This window comes from Cynocephalus volans, chromosome X (assembly GCF_027409185.1).
Source record: "Cynocephalus volans isolate mCynVol1 chromosome X, mCynVol1.pri, whole genome shotgun sequence".
Lineage (NCBI taxonomy): Eukaryota > Metazoa > Chordata > Mammalia > Dermoptera > Cynocephalidae > Cynocephalus > Cynocephalus volans.
In genome coordinates, this window is record NC_084478.1 from 61,007,500 (window position 1) to 61,021,670 (window position 14,171).

Sequence of the window (14,171 nt, forward strand, 5' to 3'; positions counted from 1 at the left end):
AGAAGACTTTTTTAAACTACCCTAATACTCCCAACATAAACGGTACTAGGGGAAACAATTGGGAAGACCAACACATTGATAGCCTAATGGCTGCTTTTTAGGACTCACTGGTCTCAGTGGCAGTATCTCCACACGTACTCTTCTGCAATATGCCAGAATTTATGCCAAAGAAAAATGCAAGAGTCCTGCAGCACAGGTGATGACTGAGATAGTCCCAGCTTATGCTTCACTTCCCTTAGGAACACTGTCCTCCCCACCCCATGTAAGGAAATAAGCCAAGCCTTAGGCAAAGGATGAAAATTAATTTCTTTATGACTATCTACTATGAGCTGAGCACTTGACATGCATTCGATGCTCCCAGCAGCTCGGAAGTGGGTTTTGTTATTCCCATTTGACAAATGAGGAAACTGAGACCAAGAGAGTTAAAACATGGCCAAGATGAAATAGGTAATAAATGGTAAGTCCAGGTTTTAAACCCCAGTCTGTCTGAATGAAAAGCCATGTTCTCCACTGAACCCAAGAACCTCCCATTAGGGAGGTGTTGCAGGAGGGCCGTGTTCCCAAAGGACACCCCAGCCACTGTTCACAGAGTTAATTTCAGACAACGTTCAATTCGGGGAGACATGCACCCTTTGTCCAACCCTAGGGATAAAGAGAAGGGAAAAGACCCTGGTAATAATATCAATGATGGTGATGATGATGGGGGGTGCAAGGCCCAAAACAGATGAAGACAATGTAGGGAAAATGGAAGAAAGTTAAATGGGGCACTCACAATGGAAGATGAATAAAAATGGATGAAAGTAAAGAAGTCCAATAAAAAAGAAAAAGACACAGAGAAAAGGTCAAAAGAATGGAAGGGGACGAGACAAGGTGGTTGAGAGACGTGGGATGAAAGAAAAGGAAATAGGACAACATTGTAAAAAGAATGGAGATAAGCATTTCTGCCTTACCTTTGAATAATGTGGCATTCATCCACCCGCCCACTGTCTCCCCATTTCTGATGTCCTAGAATGAACAACCATGCTCCCTCAATTATTTACACCTCTGATAAAATCTTTATGATAATAACATGTGTCCCTGGAGAATCCTCTTTGTTAAAAGAACTATTACCAAACTAAACGGCACAATGAATTTCATAGTCAGAGCAGGTATTTAAATAGATGGACATAATTAAAATAAGTAGAAGGGTATGGAAAATTTTAATACGTGAAAATGTTTAAAAACCTCTGAAGGAGCTTTGAAGAGTAATTTATTTTAAAAAATAAAACAAGGATGTTTAAAAATAAAGGAACATCAATCCAGAGAACTAAAAATGACTGTACAAATACCCAGAAATCTGCTGTGATAGATTATTACATAAATTTGCTGCACATTGTTTATATACGAGTACATATTATCAAAGCTGTGACTCAAATCTTAAATCCCAAACAGTTAAGACAGACTCCAGAGAGGACACACCATAAGATTCCATTTACGTGAACTCTAAGAAGAGGCAAAGCTAAGCTGTGGTGACAAAAGTCAGAACACTGGGGGAGGGCTGAATGAAGGGGGCACGAGGGACCTTTCTGAGGTGATAGAGATGTTCTACATGGTGTCTGGGGTGCTGGTCACACAGATGCATACACTTGTCACAGCTCATGGAACTATGTGCTTAACATGGGTGCATTTTATTGTATGTAAATTATACCTCAATAAGGTTGATTTTAAAATTTAAAAAGTTACCTCAATAAAGTTGATAAAAATGAAAACTGAAACAGTAAAATCCTAAAGGAATATAGTTATTCTGCATCCTGATTGTGGTGGTTGTTACATGAATCCATACATGTGATAAAATTCCACAGAACTACATAAACTAAGGGTGAAAAAATGAGTGCATGTAAAAATTAGTGAAATCCAAATAAGGTTTGCAGTTTAGTTAATAGCACTATACCAATGTCAATTTCCTGGTTTTGATGATGTACTCTGGTTATATAAGATGTTGTTGTTGGGGAAATGTGGGAAAAGGGTACACAGGAACTCTCTGTACTATTTTGGTGACTTCTTGTGAGTCCAACATTCATTCCAAAATTTTTTTTTTTTTTTTTTTTTTTAAAGAACACAGATTATATGGTCAGTATTTGTACTGTCACCCACCATCGGTGTTACAGAGCTTACCATAGGGCAGAAACCCGCAAATACAAAATCAAGAAAGGTAAATATTTTCTTTAAATGTTTCAAATAAATCAGCAACTGGTTTGAATTCAGAGGGAGAAAGTACACAAATAACCATGACTTCTATAGATTAAAAATTTAGGACAAAACATAAATCAGCCTAAAATTTAAGTCAACAAATCAAATATTAATTATCAGTTCCTAATTTGTGAACTGAAATGTTACAAATGACAAGGATTCTATATTAAAAAAAAAAAACAAAAAAACTCAGCGTGCACAGAGGATAACCACATGAAGAGGCAACAAGAGGGCGGGCAGTCATCTGCAAGACTAGGAGAGAGGCCTCAGGAGAAACCGACCCTGCCGGCCACCTTGACCTTGGACTTTTAGCCTCCAAAACTGTGAGAAAATACATTTCTGTTGTTTAAACCACCCGCTCTGTAGTAGTTTGTTAAGGCAGCCCTAGCAAACTAATATATTAAGCTATAATTTATATGCCATAAAATTTACTTCTTCTTTAATGGTTTTTCATAAATTATTTCTGGAGTTGTGTAATTGTCACCACAATCCAGTTTAGAACATTTCTATCACCCACCAAAAGTTCCCTCTCCCACCACCAGCCCCAGACAACTACCGATCTGCTTTTTCTTATGTATTTGCTCTTTCTAGGATTTCAGATAGATGAATCATACATAAAATCTTCTGTGTCTGGTTTCTTTCATTTAATATAATGTTCTTGAGGTTCGTTCATGTTGTAACCTATATCAGTAGTTTCTTTTTATTACTGAATAGTTTCCATTGTATGAATATACCATATTTTGTTTATCTATTATCAGTTAATAGCCATTTAGGTTGTTCTCTGTTTTAGGCTATTATGAATAATGATGCTGTAAACATTCACATGCAAGTTTTTGTGTGAATGTTTTAATTTCTGTTAGATACGTAGGAGTGAAATTACTGGTTCGTGTGGTAAGTATATGTTTACCTACTTAAGGAACTGCCAAACTGTCTTTCCAAATGGCAGTACCATTTTATATTCCTACCAGGAATATATGACGGTTACAGTTTCTCCATATTCACCAATACTTGGTATTGTCAGTCTTTTCTAAACTATAGCTATTCTAATGGGGGTGTAGTATTATCTACTAAAGTATAAGCTCAAAAAGACAATTTTAATTTGGGGCTAACAGAATAAGCCATAGGCCTAGTTATTGATAAAAAGTTTAGCCCTGGGATGAGGGCCTTCAAATTTTGTCTAATAGCTAAATTCTAGGCTTTAGAAAAGAGAGTAGGAAGAGCTCTCTCTTCTTTAGTAAAAGACACTATGAATCTCATTCTTTTTATTCCAAAAACATTTATTCCAGATTTCAGGATTTATTTATTAAATGCCTTTTGAATTTCAAAAGATTTTAAAAACCCACACTGTATGATGAAATTGGAAACTTTATCACTTTAACATAAATTTAAAGACTGTAGTTTTGTGTACTCTCAGTGATAAATGCAGAATGCACAGTTGGGAATTTGGGGCATGACATGTTTGATTTTAGACAAGCCTTTTGATTTCCTGTAGTTCTTCCTACCCTCTTAAAACTAAATAGCAAAATATTTATGTAATTGTGACGTAAAATGTGGGATTAAAATGGGAATTACATTGTTATAATTATACATATTAGTGTCTGTCTTTCCATTATCTTTCAATTCTATTTTTCCACGCTTTTTGAAGTGCGTTTGTATTTATATTGTTTTATTGATTTTTTTATGCAATTTATGTTGCTAAACTTAGCTATTCAATTTCTGTTCTTGATTTCTTTCTATTAAGTGGACTTGTTGATTTGCTTAGAAATTAATTTGCCTTTGAAAAGTTTATTCATCTTCCTCTGTTGAAATTAATTTGTTATCTGCATGCTTTCGGAAGACTTTGGTGAGCTGTTTCAAATAATTGTAGAGATTATAAAATGAAATATGTATGTTTTAATAAGTTTTACATCTCCAGTTCTTGAGAAAATTTGAAACTCTTTCTACAGAATATTTTGTTATTTATCTGTTATTCGGTTTATGTATTTGTTATTTGAACAAATAAATGTGCATATCCTTGTTAAAAAACAAAAAAGATAGTGGCATTTTATAAGAACAGTATGAAAAGAGTCCGCACAAAAACTGTTTAGAATGTTTGAGGCAAATAAGGACATATTGTATTTACATGAAGAAACATTGGAAAGATACACAAGAGGTGGGTAGAAGGCAGAAATGGGGTGGATGGGTGTAGGAGTAGGAGTGAGATTTGAGATTGCTTTTTTTTTCCCCCAGGCTGGTATGGAATTACATTTCTCGATACTTTTTTTTAATACTGCTTTGAATTTTGAACTGTGAGAACATATTATTTGTTTAAAAGGCAGAGGTGTAACTATTGGTATTGCTTATGCAACTATAGATTCTATTTCCATAGTTTCCTCTTAAGTATTTCCTGATTTCCATATGATAAAAGGTCTCAGGTCAGGGGACACATGGAAGGTGGTACTGAGTTTGAGAAAATAGGTAGCAACCTGTAAGCATAGTTTATATGTTTTTGAGAATGGTGCCTGCCTCCACCATCGTGGTTATCTTTTGGAAGATAGTGTTAAAACCAAGGCTTTTAATGTAAAAGTTGATGGTCTTAAATGCTTATGTATACATGTTTGGGAAAGTTTGGTGAATGTTCTTCATATTTGGGATAAAAGATATATATAAAGCTGGAAGAGAAACAAGAAATTTTAGTATATCAAAGTAGAAACACAATGAAGGAAATTATTCAGGAAAATAATTGGTAGATTTGATCACCTAGACTGTTTAATTATATTTCAGAAAATGTATTACTTAAGGTAAACAACAAACTGGGAAAAATTACCGATACATATGAGCAAGTATTAATATTCTCAGGAGGCAAGAGTTCATACAAATTGGTAAGAAGACACAAACTCTGGTAGAAAAGTTATCTAAAAAGGACAATTCATGGAAGAAACAGATCACATCAAATAATATTCAGAAGTAAGTAAATAAATAAAATTATTGAAGCATGAGATCCTACTTTACTTTTTGAATTAGGAAATGTTTTCCAAAAATGCTAATACTTAACATTGAGGTAGGGATTATTATGCTCCTTTTAAAGACGAAGAAACTGAGGGATGGAGGGATTCATTTATTTGCCTAAAATCACAGAGCTAGTGCTAGGATTTGAACCGAATATTGTCACCCTACTAAACGGCTTCACATCATAAATCATACTGTTTGCAACTACTTTTAAACTATATTATACATTTGTTTATGGCAGTAACTATAAACATTCATTTCTGATGGTTGTATAGCATTCTATTGAATGGATGTAATATAATTTAATATATCCTCTGTTTTGAGTGTTTCCAGTTTTTGGTTGTTGCTTTGCTATTATAGTGCTTCAGTGAACATTTCTGTACATATCTTTGTATACATGTAAAAATGCTTCTGTGGGGTAAATTCCTAGAAAGGTACTATTTGGATAATAGGGTATATGCATTTAAAATTTTGATAAAAACTGTGAAATTTCCTTTTATAACGACTCTTCAACCTTTTATACTACTACCCATGTATAATTTGGCCCAGATTTTAAGTGGTTTTGCATTAAATTTACGGGTGGATTTTTTTTTTAATGGTAATTACATTGTGTTATAATTACACATATTGGTATTTTTTATGAAATGGTTCTAGCAAGAGTCAGATAATGTGAAAATTATAAAAACCTGTGGAATAATTTCCATATTTTCATATTTGAAATTTTGGATATGGTTTACAGGTATAATATCTGGCACATTTTCCAGTTATTTTTAAAAGTACAATTGTATTTTATTTTTATATTCTCTGATTCTAATTTATAACATTCCTAATTGGCTTTAGGCAAAACTTCAAGAATATGTATTCATGTATTGTTCTCTGCTGATCGTATTAAATTCTAATGTACTTGATCGCTCCATTATCCCCCAGTAAGAAAATTTTAAATTTTGCCTGGTACTGGGTGAGAAAGAGAAAAGCAGCCCCTGATATCCAGGAGCTGGTCTAGCACTATCAGCTGGCCCTGGTGCTGCTACAAGGTGGCCTGGCACCCACACATAGGCCTTGGGGTTCTTCTGTAGAACAAGAAAATTTCAGAGATCACTGTCAGAAAAGGCCACTCTGTGACCATGATGGATCAAGACAAAACCAGGACTATATTCATGTCTGTACACAGAAAATGAACGTTGTCCAAGCCCCCAAATGCCAAACATGCCCCTCTCCTGGCTCACAGGAGTGACAGCTGCTTCTCTCCCAATTACGGCCACAGCCTTGCTCCAGTCTGCTCTCTCTATAAATGAGATTTATTAAGATACCCAATCATAGAAGCACCTGTGCTTCCTGACAGCACCCAATCCAGAGCAAAGCCTCTCTTCCTTAAGCCCTCCCCAACATTACCTAACACAAGCCCAAATCCTATAAGTCTTTCCTAAAACCTGCTTCCTTAGACATCCCACCACTGCTCAGGGTGTGTGTTTTCCCTTGCTGCAATGAGTAATAAACCAACTTGTTCAATCAAAAGAAAAATCAAGGTGACCCAAGAGACTAAATTGTATTTTAAAAATTTATTTTCATATTGTTCAAAGCATAGAGATTCACACAGTACTACATAAATAATCAGTTCACTACAAACTCAATGTCAACTAATGTAAAGTTATTAAAATTCTAATTCTGTGGTCAGTAGTTTTGACTATAACTATTATGTTTACGATAGATGGAAAAAATTAAATAATATTTTTAAATGCATGCATAACCCCATAAGATCAACGTTTATACTGCCACTTACTATAATAGCAAACAAATCAGGCTAACTAGGAACCACTGACAAGTGAAAAGAAATGAGAGCATAATGGTAGAGTCTATATAAATGGTGCTTGACATCCAGATAAAAGTCATATGAAAACATTCAGTCATTTGTATATCTCTAAATATTCCAACTTTTTATAAAAGCAGCTAAACATAGATCATATACAGTAGCAGCCGCAGCATATCACAAACTGCTAAATGAAAAATTTCAATTAATAATCAGTGGTGGGTTCCTGGTATAATTAGAAAGAGGCCCAGGCCAGGAAATCCAGGGTCTGAGCTCAGTTCTAGGATGAACAAGATGAATTTGACTTTAGTCAAGTCTTAGACATAGACTGCTAGAGAAAAAAAGGCCTTAGAGATCAGCTAGCCAAGTGCCACATTATAGTCAAGGAAACTGAGGTCCAGAGAGCTACAGCGACTCTTTACCTCTCACAGATAGTTAACGGCAAGACCATGACCAGAACTTATGCCTGCAACACCCAATCTCAGACCCTGGCCCCTGCTCTACTTCTCCTTGCGAATGATTCCTCACTTATACAGTGAGGACAATCTTCTATGTTGGCTTCTTCCTCACGGAGGTCCTGGGATGATGACTGCAAGTAATTGGTGTGAATGACGCATTTTGTGGCCTGGACAATGTTTGCATTCTGTGTTCAGATATGATCATGGAATGGTCTTGTTTTTGTCTTGGTCCATCATGGCCTGCTTTTATTTAAATGAATTCAATAAAATAACTAGTCTTTGGGGGGATTAGTGTAGTATCAGGCAAAATTATTTGGGCTATTTGCATAAATCTCCCCAATGCCAGGGATTTTAAGCAAGTAGGACTGTGTTTTTCAATGGGAACATGATTGGTATTTTAGGTAGAACAATTCTTCCCAGTGTGGGGTGCCCTTCTCCACACTGCAGGATGTGCTATCTACATCTGGACCCTGAGTGCATAATGGCTGCAGCACCTCTTGGTCAGGGCCAGCCCTGGGGTCAGTCAGGGCCGGCCCTGGGGTAAAGTGATTTAAAATACCAAAATTAATGCAAAAAATTCACGATAAACAAAATATCCAAACACCAAAATGTTATATAAAGATGGGATCAGTATTACTGATTTTTCCTTTTGCCTCAGGCTCCAATATGGCTCATGCGGCACAATTACTGATCCTGTCTTTATTTAAAATGTTGGTATTTTGTTCATCATGAATTTTTTACATTAATTTTGACTTTTTAAGATATTACACTAAAATATTATCTAGCTTAATTACTGAGTTTTGGGGCACCCCTTAAATGGTGCACCCAAGGCACGTGCCTCACTTGCCTTACCCTAGTCCAGCCCTGCTCCTAGTCATTGTGACAACCCAGAATACCTTCACACATTTCTAAATGCCTCCCCAGATTGAGAACCTCTGAAACAGGGGTTGATTCTTCTCATATTAAAAGCAAGTCCAGAGAGAGGCAGCCTGGGCCTGAAACAGTGGCTCCATGCTGCCAGCAGGGACCTAGGTGCCCTTTATCTCTGCAGCACTCACAAGATGTCTGCTGTGCCCGAGGAACTATGTCCCAGTTCCAGACAGAAAAACAAAGGGAGGGCAGAGGGCAGGAAAATCAGACCAGCTGAGCCTGACTCTTTTCATGAGAAAAACAATAACTTTCCCAGTTAGCCCCACCCAATAAATCTTACCCCATATATCACTGGCTGGAAGCAAGTCAGCGGCCAACCCTAGCTGCAAGGAGCCTGGGGAGGTGAACATTTTTAAGTGGATGCATTTCCAGCCTGAATAAAACTGATGTTCTGTCTGTAGAATGAAGGGGAAAATGAATAAAGGATAAAGAGCTAGAAGTGTCCTCTCTGATGGCCATGCAGGATAACAAATGCTGGCTATTTTGATGATTGCAAATAGCATTCTCCGCTTGTAATGTGATCGTCCGCCTTAGCAGGACATTTTGATGGCCACTTTTCGAATTACGGATTAAAAAGTGGAATGTTGTCTTAGGTTGGGTTCCGTAGAAGCAGAGCCTGGAAGGGGGATTTAGATGCATGCAATTTATTAAAGGCACACTCTTAGGTGAAACTTGTAAAGGAGTGAGGGAAGAAGCAAAGGACAGGAAAATGAGCCAAGCAAGGATGTGCTCTCAAGTCAAGTTTAGCCTTGGCCTCATGCATGAGGGGCTGGGGAGCCTTAATCACAGTACAGAGTTGTCCCGCCTTGAGGCAAGGAAGCTGAGCTTTTAACCCTTGATAAATCAAACAGTCATTGGCCGGCCCCTCTCCGGGGAGAGGGGCTAGTGTAACCTCCCGGGTATCTCTGGGAGATGCAACTCCCATCAGCCAAGAGCAAGTCTCCAGAGAGGGTTAGAGGTGTGAGCTGTTTGTCAAAGCATTTGCTGCCGCTGGGGGATGGGAGCACGACCCCTCCTGTGGATCCAGGTGAGCACTAAGAGCACCTACGACAAATGTTATATTGATACACTTTCCAAAGAGTTGCCTTTATCTTTACTTTCTATTCTTTGAGAGTGCAACCCTAGATATATTGTTAGGATTAAAAGCTATTGGAAAAACTGGCAACAAGTTGAAAATGTCTCACTTTTAAGAAAAATGATTAACAGGTGTTGAGTTTTGTTGAACCAGTAACGTAGAAGGTGCTTTATAATTTGCTCCAGTTATTAACCAGGATCTCATCTGCAGTTCACAATCACGTCAGAACACGTAAATATGTCATAGTCTTAGTGTCTCATTTAAAGCTCAATGAATATTTAATTGAAGTTGACCAACAAAATAACTGAAAGAATTATATTGCATTTAGTTAGACCTGAAATGAGCAAGCTCTTCATTTTCTCAAGTAGTCTGAAGCTAAAATTATTTCAATTTCATGAAATATTCTACATAATTTTATAACTAATTAAAGGGCTGCAAAATAGGCTTGAAAGGCACATATTAAATATTGAGAAAAACATGAAATAAAATGAATTTTCAACTTGAGATGCAAGAGAATAGTTTAATACATTGTGGCCTACATACTTATTTAGTAGCTGATTCATTTAAAATATTGTCAATACCCTCTTTTTGACATAAGAGGTAGTAAACACAGAATCTTTTCTTTGGTGCTTGAAAGTTAAATATCTTGTTAGATTGAGAGTAACAGAAAAGCATACATAATCCACCAAGTCAGTCAGCCTAGAAATTGTTTTTTAGCTCTGGATGCAGCACTGAGCCAGGTACTGTAAATAATGAAAAAAAGAGAAATATTGACCCATGTTGAAAGTGGAGATGTTTTCCCAGGAAAGAAGCCTCCCTGTGGGGTCTGTTAGATCTCCATAAGTGTCGGAACTGGATTTCAAAAAAATATTGTGCTCTAATTGATCTACCCTATCACAGATGACATGGAGATGTGTCACTTCTACCAAATTTGAGGACATTCTAATTACAATCAAAGTATTGTCGACTAATCCATGTTAAAGGCTGCTAAAAACCACCTGGTAAACTTTGCATGTTACAGTTTGAATTTTTTATCCAGTCCTGAATTATTTTTTAATTACAGGATCTAAAATAATCTAATAACAGGTACTTTTTGCAGAACAGAACATAGGTCTATGATACAGGGTTGTCTGATAAACACAGCATGTCTATACAGCTGCCTTATGAGAAACAACTGGTCATCTTGGGTTTTTTTTCCTTTGATCTTAGTCCTTTTTTAAGACACTCAAATGCATTCCTTTTTTCAACTACTGAAAAGTCAGTGTGCATGTGTGTGTGTTATGTGTACAGACATATACATTAAAAAAGTTCTGACTCTTTAATGATGGCACCTCTTCCCTTCACTTGTACAATTCTTTCCATGTCACCCTTTAGTCCTTAGGGATGGGGAACCATAATTAGTATGGGGGAAAAAAAGGTATTTTTTCTGTTCCTATTTAATGCCACATTCAGAACCAAACCCAATTACTTAGTTAATGCTAACTCATTAAGCAAAAGCGACAGAATGACCAGACTATTAGGGTCTACAGAAGAACAGGATATCCTGTCCAGGGAAGGAGATGAGAGAAAGGTTGATAAGCATTAGCCAAGAAAGATGAACATTTAGTGTCCTGCGACCAATGCACCCGGTCAGAAACAGCAGAATAAGGATAATTTAGAGTATTTTTATTCTTGAATTTGTCTTTTCTGAAGAATTAGCCTTGGTCAAAGGATACAAATTTCACTTAGGAAGAATAAGTTCAAGAGATCTATTGTACAACATGTATAGTAAATAACAACATATTGTATACTTGAAAATTGCTAAGAGATTTAAGCATTCTCACCACAAAAAATGGTAAGTATGTGAGGTAAAGCATATGTTAATTAGCTTGATTTAGCCATTCCACAATGTATCCATATTTCAAAACACCATGTATACCATAAATATATAGTTTTGTCAATTAAAAAAAAGACAAAGGAAGAAACACTAGAAATAAAGGCAATCATAAGTATAAAAGCCAAAAAGAAAAAAAAGAACTAGCCTTAACATTTACATTGAAGATGCCTATTTTCTCAGATCTATTTAGTACAAGTAAAATTTTAAGGTAGCGTTTCTCCCCATGTCATGTACCTTACCTGTTTATCAAAAGCTACCCATGATGGCGCATCGGTTCCTGCTTCTTTAGGAAATGCACTGTATTTAGGCTTCACCTTTTGCCCGAGAAGCAGTTCTCCACCTATTCCAGGTTTATCATCACTCACCAGCATCCTAACATTGTTGCAAAAGCCCCAATGTTGGGATTTGTGGAACTTCTCTTTTCCCACCTGTGAACACAAGAGACAACACAAGATAGCCAAAGTTTCTCTTGGTGACTTTTCTTATTTGTTTTAAAATGTAGACACATTTTCCCATCATTTATTTTTCCCATCACCAAAGGCATATAGAGAGTGGCAAATAATTATAATCGATCTTCATCCATAAAGTTGTGTCATATTTTAATTTCAATTTACTTTAACAAATTCAAAACTTTGAAAGGCAGTAAGAATAAACCTAATGCTCCATGCCATTTAAAACATTTAAAAATAACTGTTACTGCAAGTGAACATTTAGAACATTAGCTTGCTAATTGGATTTTCCTACTTATTTGCCAAGAATGCAAACAGGAAAAAAAAAAAAAGAAAGAAAAAACTCCTCTACTTCACAGGTAAAATGTAACTGCCTTCCATAGAAGCCTAAACATTATTTTTACCAAAACAAAGAGCAAAATTTTTTCGTCTTTAAAATAAATGATAAATGTAACAGGAAATTCATTAGAGCTGACATTCTCTTCCTATCAGCACCGCACTCTACCGAGTGAGCCACGGGCCGGCCCTGACATTCTCTTCCTAATGGGAAAACCTTGCCTGGCAACTTTTCTGGTGTCCTGGACAGAGAGGAGGAGAAAGCACAGATAATACTACCAAGAGCTGGCAAGTACATAGGTCCACATCAGCTCTCATGCTCTGCTGGTGGGAAAGCAGAGGACGACAACCTCTCTGAGGAGAGAGAGAGCAATACCTAGCAAAGCGAACGGTGTATATGTCCTGTGGCCTAGCAAGTCCATACCTCTAAGTCTCTTGCCCCCTGGCAAAAGAAGCTATATATCAGATTATTTGTTACAGCCGCATTTGCAAGAGTGAAAAATGTATGCCAATAGCAGAAAAGATACAGCCATTGTGTTCTCTTTATAAAATGAAATATTAATTAATACAGAGGTCTAAAATTACACGTATCAATATAGACAAATCTCAAAAAAGGTCAAGAAAAAATAGGTAGTAGAAGGGCACATAAAATTTGATAATTCTACATATATAAAGTTTGAAAATACTCAAAAATATGGTAGTATTTATGGATTATACATGCATGAAAATAAGCACAAATTCAAGATTATATAATATCCATGAGATGATGTGATACATGATATGATCCATATATAATATATAATATAACATAATGTATAAATATATAATAAGTGTATATAGTAAATATCAAATACAATATCAAGTAATGTATATCCATGTGCCTGCCCCATAGCCCTGCATAAAAAATAAACATTTAAGATACAATTGAAATTCCCTCTGGAAGTTTGCAGCCCTGCCTCCCTGTGCAGAGGTAACCGTTATTCTGAATTTGCTGCTTTAATTTAGCACTTTGCCAACACTGTATTACAGCCAGGGTGACAGTCTCTTGCAAAGCGTGATGCCTTAGCAGGAAAGTGTGACAGGAGGGTCGAAAGACCTCGTTTCCTTTTGTGGTGAAGAAGGCCTGGCGGAATGGGAAAGGGCCTGGGCAGACCTGCATAGGGGGAGCCAGGGCCATGACAGCTGCCCTGGGCAGATAACAGCCCCACTCTAAGGCTGGGGGAGGAAAGCTGGAAGCATTGGTGAGGATGGTGACCTGTAGCCTGGCTGTGCCGCTTAGAGAATCCATTGCCACCACTTCCACCATCCCCCTTCTCCCCCACACACATACACACACACTCACACATACAATCAGGTTAGCACAAGTCAGTCCCAAATCACCAGAGAGCAAAGCAAAAGTTAGGTTTGTTAAAATGAAAGGTGGAATAATGTAGAATTTTATAACAATGTACCCTCTTCTAAAGCAAGTAATTTCAGATAATCACAAACTCACTTCAAACCAGCAAACTTTTCTTAAGCATTTACTATAGTCCTAGCTTTGTGCCAGACATGTTAGTTAAAATAAGCATAAGACTCAGCTCCTTCCCTGAAGAAGAAACCCACAATCTTGCTGATGAAGATATATAAACAATTAGAAAACAGTACAGCTACCATTTTTGACCACTTACTATGAGCGCTGTAGCCTTTACTAAGGGTTTTATATGTGTTATCTCATTTCACTGTCACAAAACTATTTGACCAGCATGATTACTGCCATTTTACTCATGAGGAAACCAAGGCAGAGAGAGGCAGACAGCACACCCAAGTTCACACAGTAACTAGTAGAACCTGCATCTGAACCTAAACTCACGTGACTCTAAGCTCAGGCACATTTATCTAACCAGAGCCATACACTGACGCTCTGTAGTAGTGTTGAGGCTCTGTGGCCAATTGGACACTGCCTCGGGCCTGGAGGAATGGAGTGAATTAGACAGGAGGGGAGAGGCAAGGGTGTTTGGGGTGTTCTGGGCAAGGTTCTGAGTGA

General features: G+C 37.0%; 1 protein-coding gene across 1 annotated transcript in view; it reads right to left on the reverse strand.

Annotated features, from left to right (window-relative positions):
• The window catches only part of EFHC2 (EF-hand domain containing 2), a 132,335-nt gene extending 118,881 nt beyond the window's left edge, over nt 1-13,454 (reverse strand). The window contains exons 1-2 of the mRNA XM_063084635.1: nt 13,176-13,454; nt 11,603-11,791 (exon numbers count right to left, since the gene is read on the reverse strand). Coding sequence (XP_062940705.1) covers nt 11,603-11,791; nt 13,176-13,454 — 468 coding nt within the window. The remainder of the gene's footprint in view (nt 1-11,602; nt 11,792-13,175) is intronic.
• Nucleotides 13,455-14,171: the final 717 nt, after the last annotated feature.